Source organism: Antechinus flavipes, chromosome 1 (assembly GCF_016432865.1).
Source record: "Antechinus flavipes isolate AdamAnt ecotype Samford, QLD, Australia chromosome 1, AdamAnt_v2, whole genome shotgun sequence".
Lineage (NCBI taxonomy): Eukaryota > Metazoa > Chordata > Mammalia > Dasyuromorphia > Dasyuridae > Antechinus > Antechinus flavipes.
In genome coordinates, this window is record NC_067398.1 from 450563418 (window position 1) to 450585698 (window position 22281).

The window sequence follows — 22281 nt, forward strand, 5'->3', positions numbered from 1 at the left end:
TCCTGGTGAGAGATGATAAGTGCTTTAACAAAGGCAAAGGCTGTATAAATTGAGAAAGGAAAATGGATACAAATTATGTTGTGTATGTAGTATCAAATCCAAAAGAAGGTAACCAAGATAAAGTACTTCAAAAATAATTATATGAGAAACATCTATAGAAAGTAGAAATATGTAACCTTGAACAGGAGATACTTAAGGAAACAGTATAAGAAACTTAAGGAAACTACCTTCCCGTATTTGAAGTATCAACAGATAAAAGGAAAATTAGATTTATCTATATATTTCAGTGGGAAATCATTAAAGATTGTAGGCAGAAGATAGAGGGGAACAAATGAGGAATTATTTTTTAACAAAGCTATACACTAAAGGAGTGGACTTATTCCATACTGGTTATGCTACCAGTTACGAGATGTATTACAAAATCTGGAAAAAGCATGATCTATTAGGAAAAGGATTTCCATGTGGTATAGGAAATTAGATTAGATGAGCTTTGAAGTCTCTTGAATATCTAAGATTATATGATACTTTTGCTCATAAACAACCAAAAAATCAACTTTAAATTTGTCATAAGAGAATTGTACCCATTGTATCAAGCCTTATTCTTAGATCCACAATTTCGAAAAAAGGCTTATTTGAATCATATAAAAACCCTTAATCTCATTCTGTTACTAAAATTGAATAAAGCTTTCCATTCCTTTTCTGTTCTACATACTCTGTGTTAGGAGCACAAATAGCTGGCATCATAAACAAAAGCTAGCATAATTGCGACCTTTGTGCTTGAATAATAGAACCAATGACAAGGTAAAGACATCTGAAAACTCTTATGGTGTGATACTTGAGACTGCATAACCACTGTGGTCATGTCCATGCTCTTGAGAGTTTTCTAAGCATCTAGTTGTTCAATTGTGTATTGAAATTTACTAATGCTAAAGACCCTACTCTACCAAATACATGAAATGATATTTGTTTTTTTCTGATTTGAGTAATGCATAGATTAACTATTTTTAAATTAAGAGAATATTACTATCCTCTGTAGAAATAATTTATTGTTCTGTGTTTGATTTTTAAAATTTTGCTGTGCTGTTAACACCTACTAGATAAAGTGTTTTTTTGGTCATAATAATTTGTTCCAATCAGTTTCATCCTGCTGGGATTCTCTTCTTTTTCCATTTTCTTTTTCAATCCTTAATTGTCACTGCTCTTAGAAAAGCTTTAACACATGTAAGTAATTGCCACAAAGTAACACAGAATTTTGGTACACTGTTTGAAAGTTATCATAGCTTTGATGCAGATCATTGATTTAAAGTCCCTTTTAGGATTTTAGTTCAAGTATATATGAAGAGATTGTGTAAAATAATCTAAGCACCAAATCAGTAACATGTTATATATCTCCTGTCCATATATTATTATCAATGCCAATGATTGTCTCTGGCTAATTTAAATCTTACTTTAGACAAATAAGGAACATTAAAAAATACTATAATTTAAAGGAAAACTTAATATTATATAAGATTTTTCCAGTGTGTGAGTGTCTACTACAAAGTATACTCTCCCTGGAAAGAAGACACTTTTGAAAGTTGTATTAATGCTATCATGCCACTGGGGGACCGTTTAATAAATAAGTATTTCACCATTCTAAGTGATATCCCAGTGAAATCTATAGTCAGCCAACAAATGTGTATCACATGCTAATGCAGAGTCATGGAAGTACCTTTGAGTCTGTCTGGCTACTTGGGTATCATTTTGGTATGGTAAAGCATAATTTACTCAGGAATTCCTCAGTGATCTATAGTTTCACAAATAGTTTTCAAAATCAACTACTGGCCTTTATTCCAAAAAGAGTAAGCTGCCATGGGGGTGGCAGAAGGAATAATTTAAAAGTATACTTTTAATATTCATACAATAGTTAAATAAATTAAATAGTGTGTAATGGTTAAAAGTAACAAACCAGTGTTGCATTGAAATTCTGATCCTTTTATAGGAAATGCTGATTTACACAGTCATTTCAAAATTTTTTCTGTGTAAAAGATAATTCTTTCATATTTAAAATCATTATTAGCTATGGAAATAGAATAAACAAAAACAAATCTCCATATGCCCATTCTAAAAATGATTTTAAAGGCATAGCCATTGCTTGTTAACATGAAAAAAATTGTTAATTGAGATTGGAATGGTTTTGCTATACAAATATGCTAAGTATACTTATTTGCTAAGTTAGATGCACAAAATTTTTTTTTATTTACTTGGCACAAAAAGGTTACATCTTTGCCCAAGTAGCTAGTAGTATTAAAATGTTAAACCAGGAATACAACATTTGAGTCAGTGTGACCATTCACATAATTTCTCAATATGAATTAGATTTACTGTTGAATTAGCAAAATGTAACTTTAAAATTTGGATAGATTCATGATTTTAGAGGTGCTAATTGGATGTAATACATAATTTGACAAAAGAATATTGCATTAACATGAAAGAAAATCTTTAAAATATTTTATCTCAGTATATTTGATATAATCATAATGAATTGTTGTTGAAAAGTATTTGAGAACAATAAGATAATATATTTTTCATTTAAAAAAATCTTCTATGGTGACTTTTTCAAGGTTTATTTTATGCATCCATCAAATACATTTTATTGACAAGTTCTTAAGAGTAGGAACTTTGTACTGTGATTTTTATGCATTGCTATAGTAGTCATTGAAGTAATCTGTAATTGATTGATCATTGGTAGCAAGTCCTGGCCAAAGTTTTTTATGAGTCTATATGTATAATAAATCTATCTCAGGACTTTAATTTATATATATTTGTAATTGTATATTAGTATATTTACTAATTAACATAAGAGAATATTATAAAAGATATATGTATACATATAGTCATTGGGATTTTCTAAAATAAAGGAAATAAATGCAACTAAGTATTATTTTTAAAAGGGAAAAAACTCATTGTATGATGGTTTAGAACTAAAATTTTATTGTCTTTGTTTATATAAATTTCAGATGAATCAGGAAATTCTTTGGTTTCAAATTCTAATAATTTTAGACTTATAAGATTATGGATTTGGAACAAAAAGGAATCAAAGAAATCTTTATTCTTAATATTTTAGATCTTAATAATGAACTAAACATTTAAAATGAATCTTTAACCAAAATAAGGTTAATACATAAAACTGTTAGAATATCACAGCATATGCAACCATACCACAGAACAGTCCTGAGAGAGTAAATGCTCTGGAAATTTTTAGTAACCATGATTTCTTTAATATATTTTGTTCCAGGTAGCAGTTTTACAACATCATCAGGACTATAGTAACCATGATTTCTTTACTATATTTTGTTCCAGGTAGCAGTTTTACAACATCATCAGGACTATACACAGGAAATAATTCACTCACAAATTCTTCTGGATTTAATAGCTCACAGCAGGTAAATTTGTAAAATCAAAATGTGGGGAAAAATTTGGAATATATAAAATAGGTAACAGATCCTTTTTTCCTAGTGTCAAGTCTCATTTTAATAGATTTTTCCCCAATTTCTTTAAATTTTTATCTTTACCTTAAAATATTTATTAATATAATTGTGTATTCTTTTAGTGACTGGTTTAATTTTTGCTAGTAATATGTATTGTGGATGGAAAAGAGTAAAAAACATTCCCAGTCTTACATAAGAGTTATGTTTACAAGAATAAACAGATCAGCCTGTGTTTATTTTGTTTGCCCTACTATGAGAAAACAATGAAATATAAACATGAATTTGCTGTTATGATTTAGAAGATTTAATGCAATATTTTGGCAGAATCCTCTTATGTTGCCTTTTGGTTTCATAGGAATATGCATCTTATACCAGCTTTGGTCAGGGTCAATATGCACAGTATTATAACAGCTCACCATACCCATCCCATTACATGACAAGCAGCAACACCAGTCCTACAACACCTTCTACAAATGCAACATACCAGCTTCAAGAACCACCATCTGGCATCACCAGTCAAGCAGTTACAGATCCCACTGCAGGTAATTACCAGAATTTTGTTACTCCTTGGGCCATATTTTTGCTGGTTATATGTATTTCAATGGTTAGTGCGGTTTTGGCAAAATATGGGGATGTGGTTGGTCAACATGAAGTTGTATTGTGCTCTTTTACAGATTTTATTTTTATTTTTTAATTTAAAGTAATTTTAAAGTTAAAATATAGGAAATAATAATTTGTAATGATTATAATATTATGGTATTATTGTTATAAATAATTGTGAATTTTTACATAAAAATTTTAAAAGATATAATACCCATGATGAGTAATGATAAACAATAACATAATATCATTGCTTAGGCATAGTAAAAATATATTAATAATATTCATAGATATAATTCTATATATTATATATTTTACATATAATAAATAGAATTCTATATATTATATATTTTACATATAATATATAGAATTCTATAATTCTATACAGTGTATCCTGTATAATATATAAAATTCTTTATAAAAGCATTCTTTACATACTATTTAGAATTCTATATGTTATATTCTTTATGTGTATTAGTATTCTGCAATTTTCTTTTGTTTCAGAGGAAGCAAAAACTTTAGAGAGCAGGTGCCATAGAAAAGTTCAGTTTTAGAGTCCATATGATAGATGGGACTTATGACATCAACGAGACTTGATGTAAAGCATCATCGACTTAGAGCAAGAAAAGACCTTAGAGATAATCTGATACAAACTTTTCATTTTATAGATGAAGAAAATTAATCCAAAGGTCATATCACTAATAAGTAACAGAACTGGGATTTGAACTCACACCCTCTTAACTCTTAACCTCATGGTATTTCCATTCCACCAGACTCAGTGACCTCAGATCCCTTCCAATTCCAAGTCTATGATTTATTGCTAGTAAGGCAATCAATCAAATATGTTCATTGTTCAGTAGACAAAGTAACTGCTGTAGTAATGTTGGCCAATATAATGCTTTTTCCTATGTTAGAAAAGGGAACACCATCTTTAAAGGTACAAGAACACCTATGCTTTTTCACCTTTTTGGTGAAAGCTCTTGCCCAGTGAGAGCGAATGGTCCTTAAAATAAGACTACAAAAACAAATTCCACATATGTGTGTGTGTGTGTGTGTGTGTGTGTGTGTGTGTGTGTGTGTGTATTACTGTGGTACATGGTGTGGAATCTGGTTGGCTAAAAATCAATGACAGACACCTATAATTTAATTATGGTTTTTTTTTCAAACTTTGGGAGTTTTGATGTCTTTTTTAAAACAAATTAGTAATTTGTTCTTAAAACAGTAGCACTTTGCTGCTCTCTGCTAAACTTAGAGTCTATAGGTTAGTAGATAAAACATTGTTATTGAAACCAGGAAGACCCTGGTTCAAGTTCCACCCCTGACCTAGAAATTCTCTTTATTAGTGAAATCCCAGAACCAATGCCTATCTTTTATATACCAAAATAGGAAAATTGAATAGATCTCTACAAAAACCCTTCTCACAACCTCTACATGTAGACATACACACACACGCACATGCACACACACACACACACACACACACACAGGATATTCTAATGATTTTTTTCAAACGAAAATATAGTTTTTAAAAATCTGTTTGCTGCATGAAACTTTCATTTATAATTGTTTTAATATATTTAAAACTGTCTTCCATGCATTCTAAGTATAGCTATTATAAAGAATGTGTTCATAGTTAAATGCTGAAATCAGTGTTCTTCTTTGAATGTGCATATGTAATCCATTAAGAGTAACATAAGTAGATTTTAAAAGTCTAGACCGAAATACATCATTGATCTATTTCAAGAATAGTGATCTTACAAAAAATTCTTTAATAATATTTTCAGTGATGTATTAAATATCATTTAAAAATCATATCACTTAGAAACATATAAGAAACCATAGCCAGTACTAACTTTCTACCCGAATTTTAGTGAATCTTCTCATTTAAAAGACTATACAAAGCCTTCTTTGTTTAAGCATTGATCCTTATCTGATATTAAACAACTACTAAAAGAAGCCCTGTGTGGTCTTTCATAGGATTTTCCCTTCAATTCTAAATTAATTCAGTGAGTTGCATATATGTCTGAAGCCTCATTTTGTAAAATAATTAGAGCAGATTTTTTCAAAAGTTCTTTTGCTGCTACTTTCTAAATCCTTCATTTTAGGATTCAGTCCTAAACCACTTGATTTAAAAAAAACATAATTTGAAGATGTGTGATTAATATCATTAATTACAAAAAAATTGTAGAATTGAAAGGGCATTTCATTGATAATCTGCTTTGAATCATTCTACAAATGGAAAAAGTGAGATCCAGAGAAATGAAATGGGAGTCACTAGCTATCATAGTTTTCTTCTTAAATATTATTAAAGAAAATATTTGATGCTTTTAAGTAAGGTGAAAAGACAAAAGCACAAAAATAGCTAAGGAAGATAGCAGGGAACAGTGGATTGGACTAGATGGTTTTTGAGACCTCTTTCAGCTTTAAACTGTAATGTTATTAATTTTAGTCTTCTCAGTATATAGTACAACTCACAACCATAAGCAGTCTTTGAAAGATTTTTCTTTTGAGGGCTTTGGGATTTCATTGTTTTGTGGAATTCTCAGTGAGAAAACTCCCACTGCCAGTGGAAATTGGTATCTGTTCTTTATTCTTTTTTTTTTTTTCCTTGCTGACGTAATTGGGGTAAAATGACTTGCCTAGGGTCATATAGCAAGAAAGTGTTGTGTCTGAGGCTAGATTTGAACTCAGGTCCTCCTGACTTTAGGGCTGGTACTCTATCTACTGTACTCTAGCTGCCCCTTTGATATCTGTTCTTTAACTACTATTCATAGAGATTTGTCTCTTAGACACAGAAAAATTAAATGACTTGCACAGCATCACACAGCCCGGATTTGAACAGAGGCCCGGGGGCCAGTCTTCGATCTACTATACTATTCTGCTTCTCTCTTGAAAAAAATGTTGGTATTGAAAAGATGGACATTTGCTTTAGAGAGAAGCTTTGTGAAATTTAAAATAATTTTACAATTCTCTGAAGGCAATTCTCTGTGGACTATTGTGGGGAAATGGTCGTAAAGCATATTCTATTTTTTCTCTCTCTTCAACTTCTCTTCTCTCTCCTCTCTCTTCTGTTCCTTTTTTCCTTCCTATTTCTTCATCCTCTCCCCTACATCAAATGACAGATTGAAGAAAGCACCAACTTTTAAAGAATTACGTGTCTTAATTTTTTTAATGCAAGTATTTTACCTAATTTTAAATATCCTTCTGAAATGCTTAATCCTTTTTACAGGAGAAGTGGACCACTTCTTTTATCCCTTCAAAATATGTAGAGATGAAAAAATAAGAAAAATTGGATTTTAAGATGTTTTCCTTTTGTGATGAGATTTGAACCAGTACATTAGAATATCATTCCTTAGCCACTGAAGTGTAAACAGCCTGTTGTTACCTTGCACTGAACCCTTAAAGCTTAAGGCATATCATTACCGAAGTAACCTAATATTTTTCAGTGAATCAAAATATTTTAACCATTTAGATAGAAAGAACATAGTCATAAAAAGGATATTTTTTAAAAGCTTTTTTTCCCTGAAAAGTCAACTAAATGTCCTCCCTCATGTTTATCCTTATGTTATATATAGAAAGTATACATAAATTAATAGCTAAATTATGTGCTTATACTGGGCATCTAGGTGGTATAGTAGATAGGGTTCTAGGCCTAGAGTCAGGAGACCTGAGTTCAAATGTGGCTTCAGACATGTACTAGCTATGTGATCCTGGATCAATCATTTAATCTGTTTGCCTCAGTTTCCTCATGTGTTAGAGAAGGAAGTGATAAAGTACTCCGATATCTTTGCCAAGAAAACCCAAAAAAGGTTTCCAAAGAGTGGGACATGATTGAAAAATAACTAAACAACAAATGTTTTAAAAAATTAAAGAACCAGATTTTACTATATACAAATTTATTCATTATCCTGCAAATTTACATACCATACATGATTTAATATATACAACTGCAACTATAATTACTTTTATGATTTGTTATTTCAGTAGTATTAACACTATAGGTGTTAAAAGGTTTCTTTACCTAAAAACTATTGCAGGATCCTAATTTGCTTAAGTTTCATATGTCTGACATATACAGTCAATTCTCAATAAACAAAATAATTTAAAACTTTGGTGCTCTAAAAATAAAATGACATATATATGTGTGTGTGTGTACATATATATGTATGTATATATATATATATATATATATAAATTAATCTTTGAATTGAACAAAAAACATGTTATCTTTTTCTTAATGTTAGCATCAATTTTGAAATGTAAAAAAGTAGCAATCATTCCTTTTTCCTACATAATGAAGGAAATACACATTGATTACAAATTGAACAAGAAACTACTGAACCATGTTAAAAAAAAAAAGTTGTGTTTAATGCAAAAATGTGATAATAAAATAGACATGAGTAGAATACAATGATTGCCTATATATGCTTAACTGGTTAAGGTGGTGTATAATAAAATTTTGCTAATATTGAATTTCAAATGAGAGGAAAAATCAGCATAAGAGGGAATTCAATATGCATGGGAAACCATTTACTCCTTCAATTTCTTTGATCCCTGCCAAGGCATTAGAGAGTAAAGCAAAGCCTCACAACAACACTGAAACATTCTTGTGCAGAGTTCCATGAGAACATTAGACTCTCAAAGGAATTTAGTAAGAGAGGGTTAAAAACTAGGTAGCTGTCTTTGCTAATAGAATGGTATATGCTGGAAACTGAGGCCATATCTACCAAACATTAACTGTGGCAAAAGTCCAAACATTTCAAAAGCATGCATATTGACTTGGTTTTTGTTGAGTGAAATTTTTTCAAAATGTTTAGTCCATACTTGCATATTTTTACAGATGGGCCTGCAACCAGTCCATCCATGGAAACATTTGCAAAACTGCAATTTGTTAAGCTCAAAAACAAACCATTTCACTGTAAAAAAAATGAAACAAACACTTTGGAAACATTTGTCAGCAAAATAAATATTTGTAGCTAAAATAACTGAGCTGGTAGGATGTGAGAAAACAAAACAGATGTTTGTTTTTTGCTGTTGTTGTTGGAGTGAGGTTTTTAAAGCATTCATTTTATTTTTCCAATGGAAATGTAGCTTTGCAAGTGAAATTTTCATAAGTCAGTGAAATCAAATTTACCCTTTATTTTCCATTGATGAGGAAATTTAACTTTAAAAAGGATTTGATAGCTGTTAATTTGAGGCATGGAAAGTGAAAACTTTTACACTTAAATGATCATTTTGTCTACATGAAGCCCAAATAACTAAATTAAATTTGCTTTTAACTGATTAGCCAGCTATTTTGAAGACATTTTCAGTGATTCAAATGTATATAGACTCTGATATACAAAAAAACTTCACTTCCAACAAGGCATATAGAATTTTCTTCAATGTTTGATTAGTTTTAGTATCTAAAAAGATATAATTTGTTGAGTATTATAAAGGACCCCTACAAATTAGTTTTTAAGAGTTTGAGAGTATAATTTCAGATTTCTTTTTACTCTGTCACTTCCAAGACTATACAAGGAAAGAATGAAAGAATATTTACAATTCTCTCTTGTACTTCATATCACTTATTTTGCATAGGATTGTAGTTGATCAGTGAGAAGATGTATTTAGAATAAAGAAAAACTGATAGGCTGATGGGATATAGATTTAACAATGACAAGAAATGTTTTAAACAAAACGTTTCTGGTTGAGTGAAGTTTCATGTAAAAATAGCAATGGAAATTCAGGACAAAGAATTGTAAAATAAAGTATACTTGTTGAAATGAATAATAAAATTTAGAAATAAAGATGAAATGTAAGTCATGTATTTTAGAGATTCCTCAAATTAAAATTACCAAGCTTACAGGCGACAGGTAGATTAGGTAAATATATATGTAGTTTATCATACTTTCCTCTCATTCATCATAAAGCCCAAGGTCCAGACTACAACCACCTGCCCTGGAGCAGAATGGAAAACTGATTATCTTAAGTCACTCTTCCAGTACTGACTCCTTTTTTCTTTCCAGAAGAATCATGCACATACCATGTTCCTCACTTTTCTCTCTCATCACTTTTAGCTCATGGCAGCTAAAATTCTAAAATTACTCCAAGGAAAACTACAAGTCTCTAAGTGAAATCAGGCTTTTTCTTTATAAAAAGGACACATCTATAGCCAAAAAAAACTTTTAAAGTACTTAGAAGTTCAGTTCAGAATTTCTATCTACTTCTTTACCTGCTAATGGAAATCACTTTTTCAAACATGCAGTATTTCAATTAAACTAACAGTTAAATATGCTTATATGAGTTAGCTTTGGAAGTTAACCCCATTTAGGAAATTGTCATGTTTCCCCATAGCTGTAATGCTGTGGGGAAATGAATTATGATTTCCAGGAGAACAACTTAACAAATGAACTTTTGAAACAAGTCATATACAACTTGGACTCTTTATGCCTTTATATGATAAGTTTAAATTGCATGTCCTTAAGAATAGGAACTCTTTGAATTCTAAAGTTAAAAGGAGCTTAAAGGTGTCTAACCCAACAGCTTTTTTGGGAGGAGGAAAAAATTTGTATGGAGAAGAGTGATTCACCTAATTTCATAGAACTAGCATAGAAGTTTTGTGAATATTCATCTCTTTGTGATGTCATCTCTTTTATTGGATGTTTTCCAAAAGGGGATTTGAAAATCTCCCAAATTGCATTTTTCCAAATGGTAGAAATTAGCAAGTATGAAGTAATGTTTGAAAAGATATTAATTCCTAAATAGTGAATACAATGTACTGTGGAGTGGATAGAAGCAGTCGAGTCCATTAGTAAGTATGCCTTAATCAAATGACCAGACCTAAAAATGAGAATTCCCATCTCTTGTCACTTTTAAAAGAGTTGTAAAAAGAAGGTCACTCTAATGTATAAATTATTCTGAAAAACAATTGGGAATTATTATAAGCAAGGTGATCAAAAAAAAAAAGGCCCAAGAAATGCCACTGCTAGACATATGTTATAAGGAGTTGAGTGATAAAAAGAAAAGACTCATATAAACCAAAATATTCATAGGATAATGGCAGAGAAGTAGAAACAAAGTAGATAACTAATCAATTGATGAAAGACTAAAGAAGTAGTGATATATAAATATAATAAAATATTGCTGCTCTGTTAAGAGTTTATTAGTATAAGGATATGAATACCCATAATACAGTTTATGGGAACTCATAAATCAACACAAACAAAAACAGGCTGATAGTACACAAAATTATTATAACAGCATAAATGTAAATATTCACCACTAACAAAATAAAACACTGGTTTCTCTGGAATTACAAAAAAATTGGTTTTTAAAAAGCAAATAATGTACACCTCTCTACTTTTTTCTGAAGAAGATGCAAAATGTGTGATATGTATCAGGTTTCATTATTGGGTTGGTTTTGCTTCACATGAAAAAAAATTACTTTGTAAGAAAGTATAGCTTTCTCCATGGAAAAGAAGGGAGGAATGTTTTGGGAAATGTTGGTGATCAAAAACCAAAAAAATGAAATTTTTAAAAAATCTGTTGAGATAGACCAAAGAACATTTTATCAATGTATCTAGTAGTGAATGGACCGTGAGTAGATATATTTCAGTAAGAGATAAAAATGGAGTCAGTGATTTCATTCTATTGAGGAAATTCTTTCCACCAATGCATATTGGTACTTGCCCTACTACTAATAACTTTATAGAATTTACCAGAGTTAGGTTCACAGAGCCAGTATCTTGTCAGAAGTGAGATTTGTACCCAGTTATTTCTAGCTTCAAGAGTGGCCTTTTCTCCATTATTCTCTCTATTGTCCATATACCAAAGCCGATTATCAAATTCTATTTCTTTGGAACCAGTTCTTTCAATTCAATGTCATCAATATTTATTGACCAATCATAAATTGACATAGCTTGCCATACACTAGTGATGTGATATTGCCTGCAGAGAATGTGAGTTGAGGACAGAGCTTAAAAGTTGTCCCCTGACATTCTTGTTCAAACATTTATATTCTATGATTTCTATCACAACACTAACTTTAAATTGTCATTTCAGTCAGTATTCTCCCACTTAGATATCACATCCTTCAAGTTATTTCTCTAATTCTCTGCATCTCTAGAAAAGCAAACTATCTTCCCTTCTTTAGTCTGGGTAGGATCTACATTGATGTCTAGGACCAATTTTTATTTTCTTATCTATCCTTATCTCCTTGCTCTATGTGATTTCGTCATATGATCTAATGATTACAGAATTTTCTGTGGAACTTTTCCCCCATCTAGTCAGTTAGCATTTATTAAATTATATGTGAATTGCCTAACTACATTGTTCACTTGCTAAACTCCAGGCACAATAACTCGGCACTTTCCACCTAGGCTCTTGCAAGTATCTCTTGTGATCCATCTGCCCAATTAACTTTCCCCTGTTGTTCTCTACTGATTTTCATGTATCTATTGAAGACTACTAATTACTAGTTTTGTTTTCAGTAAAAAATAAAGCATGCTTCATTCGAAATTTCTTGGTTAGTCATTCTCTTAAATTCAATGTTCTACTATATATTTTTAAATCTACATGTCTAAGAGATCAGAAAGAACAGCTTTTTTTCCACATTTGATTTTGCTGTTAGTAAAATTGAGTAGTAACTTTCAAATTATTTATGTAATTAGCAAACATTTATTAAATGCCTATTCTGTGCTTTGCACTGGGGATCCAAGTAAAAAAAAAATAAGTGAGACAGTGACTACCCTCAGGAAACTTACATTCTAACAGGGTGGTAAAACATGGTCAAAGATGAATGTATATAAGGCATATAGGAAATGGAAACTAGATCTGAGATTTTATTTATATGGGGAATTCCTAGGAAATTTTCTCTACCAATATAGGTAGCATCTTCACTTCATTTTTCTAGTCTTAGATCATTATTTAAAGCATTGAGAACTTAAACAAACTAAAGCTAGACTCAGTCAGCCAGGAGGACATGGCAAAGGCAGAATTTATAGCTTGGTCTTCTTGGCTTTGCAGCTGACTTTAGATTCACTATGTTGTACCATTCATACATAATATCTACATAGTGATTGAGGTACCTCACACTCTTGCCACTCCAGTCCACACTTGTCAGAGATGCCAAAAGGATTTTTCCCAAGTACATTTCTGACAATGACCTTTTCAGTGATTTCCTACTTATCATAGGATAAACTATAAATTAATTTTTCTCTTCCTTTTTTAGGATTTTTACAACTTGGACCCAAACTAGTTTTCCAACCTCATTATTAATTACTGTTTTTTGTGCACTCTATGATTCAACAAAATTTCTTGACTCTCTTTCTCATATAACATTCCATTCCTAGTTCTATATTTTTGCGCTGGCCATTCCTCCATCCTGCAATGCACCCTTTTCTCATCTCACTCTCAAAGAATCCCTCTTTTCCTTCCAACATGTAGAATAAGCTTAACCGTATACATGGAACATTTCTCTAATCTTTCCCTCCAACTGCTAATACCATATCTCCCTTGTTGTCATTCAGTGGTTTCAGTGACATTTGATTCTTTATGATCTCATTTTTCTTAGCAAAAATACTAAAGTGGTATGCTATATCATTCCCCAGCTCATTTTATGGAGGATGAAACTGAAGCAATCAAGGTTAAGTGACTTGCCCAGTCACTTAACTGCCCAGGCACTAGTAACTGTTTGAATCCAAATTTGAACCCAGATCTTTCTAATTTCAGACTCAGCACTCTTCTCAGCACCACCTAACTGTACTTGTCTCCCTAACTACCTTTTATCTATCTTATAAGCATTTATTCTCTTTACATTTATTTAGTGTGTACTAATTCATATGCTTCTTTTCATCTCCATTAAAATGTAAAGTCTTTGGTGGCAGCAATTTTTCTCTTTTTTTTTCTTTTGTTGTTGTGGTTGCTGTTGGTATTCTCTCTCCATTTCCTAATAGAATAACCTTTTTAGATGCTTAATAAATGCTTCTTGATTGATTAATGGAATGCAAGTCGAATATATTTACTGAATCCCATTTTTAGTATTATGCTTAACACTGGGGATACTGTAAAAGAGACACTCCTCCTCAATCAAGTGCCAATCTTACTGGGCAGAAAGAAGTAACACATGAAGCAATTTGAAAACAAAGCTAGCCTATATATGTAATGAAGTACTAAATTTCATGGCATAAATAAGTTTATAAATTGAGAAATACAGTGGGTTTATTGTATAGCATACTAGAAAATATAATTTTAGGCATTCAAATACTCTGATGAAAACTATCAAGATAATAAAATTGTCAGTTTGCAAACAAATAGAATGAAATAAAATAATAAAGTACTGTCTTAGAATCTTTTATTACCTCAGTTTCATCAATCAACAAGCATTTATTAAGCTCGTATTATGTACCAGATATTGTTTAATTATGATAACATGAATTATGATTATTCTGCACATGAATGTGTATCAGTTCTAGATAATAGAAACTCGTAACATTATTGATATCATACTCTCTACTAGAACTTTTACAGATCGAACCTTGCTGTCTTATCTTACATTATTATTATCCATGGCATTCTATAAGGCTTTTGTAGAAAACCTACCAAATATGCTAGAGATTCTCCTTTATGTTTTAAAATGTTTCATGGGTATTTATGCAACATTTTAACTGTCACCCACTTGCATGATGAGTTTACTTCTTTTCTAGTCATGTTGTCCTTGAATCAATTTTAATGCTAATTCTTTTACACATGTAATTATCAATAATATTTCATCCCTTTACATTCACCATGCCTTATTGGAACTTCTGAAATTCTTTTGCTTTTTTGTTTCATTCAATGTTAATTTCAGCACTTGCAATTCTGATTCTTCTGAAACTGTAATGTTTTATGTTTTTTTGTATATATATATATTAGTCTTAGTATCAGATAGTATCTCCGTATCTTTGAAAACATTATGCACTTTCCCAGATGTGATCTAGCCCATGTTCTTCCTGCTATTTTAGGTCTTGCTCATTGGTACAATTATCCAAGGTACAATTATTGATGGATTAATTCAGCAGGGCATTTATACAACTTCTTGTCACTGTAGGGGAGCAAAGTTTGTTATTTGCTTGGTTTTTTTTCTTTTATGAGGCTAGTCCATTCTCTTCTGAGTAGACAGGGATTTGATTGAAAAGATTTTGTAATATCCCTGGGTTTGAAGGAATCCAACAAAGCTAGGAGGTAAAAGGGTAGTCAGTGAAAATATCTGGTGTCAAGAGATAGAATGTCTTGTTCAAAAAACTTCAAGGAGGCTAGTGTCACTGAATTGCAAGGTAAATGGAGCAGGGGGAATAAGGTATAAGAACTCTAGAAAGAGAATGCGCAGGTTATAAGGGTTTTACATACCAGAGGACTTTATATTTGTTTTGGAGGTGATAGTCACTTGAAGGTTAAGCCACTTAATCTTAGTTTCTTCATATGTACAAGAGATAATGATGGTACCTATCTCACACAGTTGTTCTGAAGATCAAATGAGACAATATTTATAAAATTTTCTAAATTTTAAAACACTATATAAATGCTAGCTACTTATTAATGATTAATTATTGAACCATATATTTATGCTTCCCTCAAAGAAAATTGTATTATCTTTTGATAATATTTCAATATCTTCTTGGAAAACATCTTATAAGATTATGTTTTGCTTGTCCAAATGAAGTGCTTTTTAAAAATCAACAGCAAAATAAACTACACTACTCTTATATTATCTATATTATTCAATCAATTGTGTGATTTTGAAAATATTGTCCATTGGGTAGTATAATACCAAGTAATAACAATCACACAACACTATTATCATGTATTTGTATCATAGTTTCCTTTTAAAAATACTTTAATGTGCAATATTTCACAATGTAATATTTGGCATTTATATAGCGCTTTAAAGTTTGCAAAGCTGTTTACATATTTTAATTCATTTAAACATCACAACAAACCCATGAGGTGTAAATGTTATTATGTTATTAGTGCCACCTTACTGGAAAACTGAGGTTAAAAACAAATGAAGTGATTTGTGCAGGGTCACATAGCCAGAGAATATCTGAAATCGCATTCAAACTTTGGTCGTCCTTATTCAAAATCCTGTGCTCTCTATATTGTAGTGCAATAGACCTGTAAAATCAACAGAGAATTTTTTTCTCTTATAGATGAGGGAAATGACTCTTAGAAAAGATCACTTATTTACTCAATACAACTAGTAACCTTTATACTCAAATCTTTTTAAACCAACTTCCACCCCAAAACTTCCTGGTTATATGATAACTCACCTTTCTCATCCTCAGTTTCCTTATTTGTGAAAACATAGACAATGGGGAAGAAAGAGAGAACAACAGTTTATATTCTGGATACTCTGCTAAGTGCTTTACAAATACTATCTCTTTTGATCCTCACAATCTACCTACTGACCTGGTAAGTAGGGTTATTATTTTCCCCATTTTACAGTGGAGGAAAACAACACAAATGGAAGTTAAATGGCTTACATTATTAGTAAGCATTTGAGGCCAAATGTGAATTAAAATAATTCTGACCCCAGATTCAATATTCTACCTATTGTGCAGCTAACTGCCATATATGGACTAGCTGCATCAGGTTGATGTATACTCAAAAAAGATATTATATGTAGAGCACTTTAAAAATTTTAAAAATATCAGTTGTAAGTGGATAGAGGATAGGATAGGGCAACCACTCCAGTTCTAATTGTTCCATCACACATTATAAGTAAATGTTGTTTGATAATCAATAGATAGTGTCACATTAGGGTAGATGTTAAGTGGACATGGAGGTAGAAATTCAGAACAGAGAATTGCTGAGAAAAACAATAAAATTAAGAAATAAGGAGATTTTTTCTCAAAGTTTATGGGAACATCTTGTGTTCTGTGTTGGCTAGAAGGCTGTTGTAGGGCATGACTTTTTCCCAAAAAATATTTGAAGGGTTGTCATGTAGTAAAATGAAATGATTAATTCTGCTTGACCCCAGAGGACAGAATTAAGAAAAATAAAAATAATAAAAAATATAAGGAAAAACTTTCTTAGAATTATAGTTATCCTTAGGTGGAATAGATCCTGTGTGGAGTAGTGAGTTCCTCTTTAATCAAGTGTTCAAACAAGATTGGACAATGACTTGTTGGATATTTTGTAGAAAGAAATTCTTGTTCTCTTATGGGTTGGATTAGATAATCTCTAGAATCAATGACTAACCAAGTCATTGAATTCAACAGTTTATAGAATGTTCTATAACCCTAGTCCTTTCCATAATGAAGGAAAAGTAATATGTTCTTATATCTCTTCTTTGGAACCACATTTAGTAAATAGCAATATTTTTATTAGCTAAAATATCTCACTGACATTTCATACTCATCCCTTGCTGTGGTATAACAATTACTCTGGATTTTCAAAAGCTATATCAATAAAGGTCAAAGTTGTGTCAGATGCTAGAGAAGTAGAATGGCATGATGATATAGGCAGGATAATAACCAAGTACTATTCTTATTTCCACTACTCTCCCTCCCCCAAGTGTAGTTGTTGAATCACTTAATCATGTCCTACTCTTTGTGACCCCATTTGGAGTTTTCTTTGCAAATATACTGGAATGGTTTGTTACTTTCTTCTCCTCATTTTACAGATAAGGAAACTGAGACAAACATGGTTAAGTGACTAGACAAACATCTAGTAAGTGTGTGAGGCCAGATTTTAACTTAAGAAGATGAGTTTTTCTAATTCCAGGCCCAGCATGCTATCCACTGTATTATCTATGGCCCAGTTGTACTGATCCCCTTTAGTTTGGGAAGCATTATTGTAATGATTAGAGTAATATATTTATCTCTTAATGGAATGCATTTTTAGTTCTAGCTGTATGTGACATTTCTAAGGTTTAAACTACAAGTGTTCATTAAACACTCATTCAAAGAATATTTTTAAGAACTATGTACAATGTATAGTACTAGGTACTAGGAGAAATGTCTAAATAAATGAAACGTGGTCCCTTCCCTTAAAAGGCCTTACAATCTACTAAAGAGAAAAATTCCTCATAAACAATGCTTTATTGGCCATAACTTCCTTGAAATCATTTTTCTAAAGCAATCTTTTATTTTTCTAAAGCCTATCAGGTCTAAATAAATCAGTTTTTATTAACCTGGATAAATTTGCATTTAAATAGAGTTGTTTGTGCTTTTCTATCTTCCTTTTCCTCCAGTTTGCCTAATTTTCTCCATATGGAGCAACTGGAGAAATAGAATTAACAGTGGCAGAACCTTTCATGCTGCCCCCTTCTCTCAGAAATGCAGCCTAACTCATTGCCCACTGTCATCAGCATCATTCCATGTCTGCATATAATTTGAATGTGTTTGCTTCCTTCAGATTCAAATACAAAGAGTCCAGTAAACAAGCAATCCTCCTTAGCCACAAGGTCATAGGCCCAGGCTGCTTCTCAGTTTACTTCAGTTATGTTAGGCCTAATGCCAGCATGTATCCACTCTTTCATATGTTGGAACTCTGAAAACTACTCAGGATGGTTGTGTTGAGTGCCAATATCAACAGAAGAAAAATTTGTAATCCACCCCAACATTTGGGCTTTGCCATCTTCAAGATTTTTTTTTAAGTCTTCCAATTCTTGCCTGTCCTGAGCATTTATGAGGGAGACAAACTAGTTTTAAAACCCACTTTCAATCTTTTGAGTAGACATTTTGACACATACAGTAACAACTCATTTTGTCCCCAAAGCAATTACATAAAATTGTACTCCCTCCCTCATCTAAATGACATGATGTATTTGAAATATTTGATTTTTTCTATGCTTTCTGCTTTGCAATGTGAAAAACCTGTTTTATTTGCTTGCAAATCCCCGTGCTTCAAAAATATAAACTTAAAAATCTTCTTGCTTTCAAAGTATTTACCTTGATTCAGAATTATTCTAGCTCAACACTTTACCTTTCGGTAGGACTGCAAAGAAGCCATCTAATATACTCAATTGATTAAATTGCAATATATTTATTTAGGGAACATGACTCTAAAATCTACTTGATAAATTTTTCCCATTGAGTACATGAATGGAATTCTGTTAGTAATAAGTCATTATGTCATTTTGACTATAGACCATGCTAAGTCAAAAGCAAGCAAAACTCTTAAAATTGTCAAGTTCATCTTGACCAATGCCAGTAAATCTAGCATCTTGGAATTTTAAACAGGAATCAGACTCATCAACCATAGTTATAACATAATAGGTAATTAATATTCAGTTTGGTGTATATTATTTTTAGTTTTAGCCAAGCCATAATTAATTTACTGGAGGCAATATGATGTATTGGAACTAGACTGTGAATAATGTGATCTCTGTTCTAGTCCTGGGTCTCCTACTGTTCATTGTGACCTAGAATGAGTCAGAGTAAGAGACTACAAACTAATAGGAGAAATAAGATATGTATGCAATTAAATATGGCACAAAAAATTCTAGAATGTGGTTAAAAAAATATCCTAGATCAAATGCCAAAAGACTTGTGAGGATGAAGAAACCATCCAAAGAGGTGGGAAGTACCTTGTGTAGAAATAGAAAAAATTCTATGAAGAGCCTTGAAGGAGAAATGGATAGATTTCCTAAGTAGAAATGGACCTCAATTTCTTTAGAATGGGAGTAGATTAGTTTAAGATCTCATTAGTAGATGTCTGACAATCTGATCCAGAAACTTTGATGTACAGATTTCTTTAGACAGTTTGTAATCAAATAATGACCAAAACTTTCATTTAAATTGTATTTAAATATTATACTTCATATTGTTTAGTCACTTGTCTCCTGTCTCCCTTTTTACATGTTTTTTTTAATTTTGAGTTGTCATCAAAAAGTAGTTGAATGCTCAGATGGACATGGTGTACAAAGAGAAATAAACATAGTCCCACCCGGTAAGAATTTACAATCTAAAATAGGTAACAGACATGCACATATAATCAACATTTCATTATCCATGGTAATAAAAGGTATATCTATATTTGCTTTAGAAAATTCAAAACAGTATAAGCCAAAATCAAATTTATTTATCTTTGGAATACATTTTAAGATCTCCCCCCAAAAAGTTGTTTTGCCTAATTATGTTTTGCTCAGCCTATAGAAAAATGAGTATACATTCACTGAGCCACATGTTACTGATGGGAAATGCCAGCCATGAACTTGTTAGGGTAAGCAAACAACTAAATTACCACAACACACCTAGTGGATTCTTTACTTACAGATAATTGATAGTTTACTATAATCAATCAAGAGAAATTTGTTAAGCATCTATCAGCTGCCCAACAGAGCTAGAGAAGATCTTTGTTTGTAAGACTGAAAAATATTGTTGTCCACTGTAAGCTGTGAGCCTTTACACTAATATTTGAGATGTTGGTGACACATACAAAATGCATTCTATGGAAAATGGATTTTTCTGGCATTGAAATACATGTACATATAAACCATGATGTTTATGAATATCCCTTATGAATATTCCATATTATATATTCTGTGCACTGCTGTCCAACAGCAGGTTAAACTCTCCTCCTTTTCCTCATATTGATTCCTTGGTGAAATAGTTTATCTTTATATTGTCCTTTTTCCCCCTGAATTTCTTATCTCATATCCTATCATCAATCTTGTTCTGTCAAAACAAATTTTACCTCTTCACATATCCACCTTGTATTAGTCCCACCATCTACTGCCTTTGCTTCTACTTGAACTATTAAACAAAAAGCTATGGAAAAATCAACTGTGTTAATTGAATCCAAAACAGATGTATGTTGTCTAATTTAAACGGGGTCCTCACTGCAGCAAAGCAGTCCTTTTTGTGGCTCTTTAATTGATTCACGATCCCATTTACTATAGCAAGTTTTCCAAAGCTTTTCCTCTTCTTTCACATATATGGTTCTCCCTAAGCCTTGACACAAATTTTCTTGAAAAACAAGTAAGACCTTTTGCTGAGAGATTTCTCCTCCCTTTATCACTTGCTCATCTCATAACATTCAGTGTCTTCTGATACTCTTTCCTCCTTCACCCCTCTTTCTACTCTCACATGTATAAGTAGATTTTTTTTTTCTGATCAAGGCAAACTTATCATGCAGAGGGACAGAGGGATCCAATTTTTTTTTTATCATACTCCCCCTCAAGAAAAAAAAACCATGCATTTACCTTTCCACTTACCTTACCTTTCCAGATTTATTTCACCTGATTCCCACCTCAAACATTTTACATTTCAGTCTTACAAACAAAGATCTTCTCTAGCTCTGTTGGGCAGCTGATAGATGCTTAGTTTAAAAAATCCAAGATCTCCCACAACATCCAGGGTCATTGCCATTCATCCTGACCAATGTCTTACACAAGAGAAATTTATATAGAGTTTTGTCTAAGTCACAAACGTTTTCAGCAACAAAAGTTTAATTTTTAAATCCTGTCATTCATAATGATGCCATTAGCTGTTATCTCAAGACAGAATAGACAGAATATAGACTTAGCATGAAATTGCTGTTCAGAGGATATGGATCTATCTTTTAAATACTCTTGGTCATTTTATTATTCTTAGCCAGGTTCTTGTCAGATCCAATTAGTTCATCATTATATTTTCCTCATGAGATGCACCATAAAAAGTTCTCTAGGAATAGAGGAGTTAAATCTATCATTTTCTTAGTTACTTGTGTCTAAATTATTGGTGTTATCTTCAATTCAGGTTTTCTTTGTGGAACTCTTTGTAAATCACTTATCCGATTTGCAAGGGCTATTTATTAGAGGTTCATGACCTTTTATTGTGTGTGTTGCAGACTTTTTAGGCACTCTGGCAAAGCCTATATAGATTGCTATTCAGAATAATGTTTTTAAATCATTAAAAGAAACTCTAAATTTTGATTAGAGTTTAGAGAAAATAAAGTAATATTTTTTCACATTCAATTTCATGGACCCCCTGAAATCTTCTTATATATCACTTATGCATCCTTGCACCCCAAATGACTCCTGATTTAAATAAAATTGGATAATATAATGCATATAATCATAGGACACATAAATTGAAGTATATCACAAGTCATCAAGCAAGTGGGGATTGCATTTTGAACCACTGAATAATATTGCCAATATTAACAATGTGCATATTACATATTAATAAAGAATAATCTCTTTATTGTCTTAGATAAAAATAAATTTTAAAAGTTTCCCTTCTTTTATTCCTGCATTTCAAGGGAC

At 31.5% G+C, this 22281-nt stretch overlaps 1 protein-coding gene across 5 annotated transcripts in view; it reads left to right on the forward strand.

The window, feature by feature from the left end:
- EYA1 (EYA transcriptional coactivator and phosphatase 1) overlaps positions 1–22281 on the forward strand; it is a 148939-nt gene that overhangs the window by 52335 nt on the left and 74323 nt on the right. For all 5 annotated transcript variants that reach the window (XM_051970054.1, XM_051970055.1, XM_051970056.1 and 2 more), the window contains 2 exons: positions 3343–3425; positions 3826–4012. In XM_051970054.1, coding sequence (XP_051826014.1) covers positions 3343–3425; positions 3826–4012 — 270 coding nt within the window. The remainder of the gene's footprint in view (positions 1–3342; positions 3426–3825; positions 4013–22281) is intronic.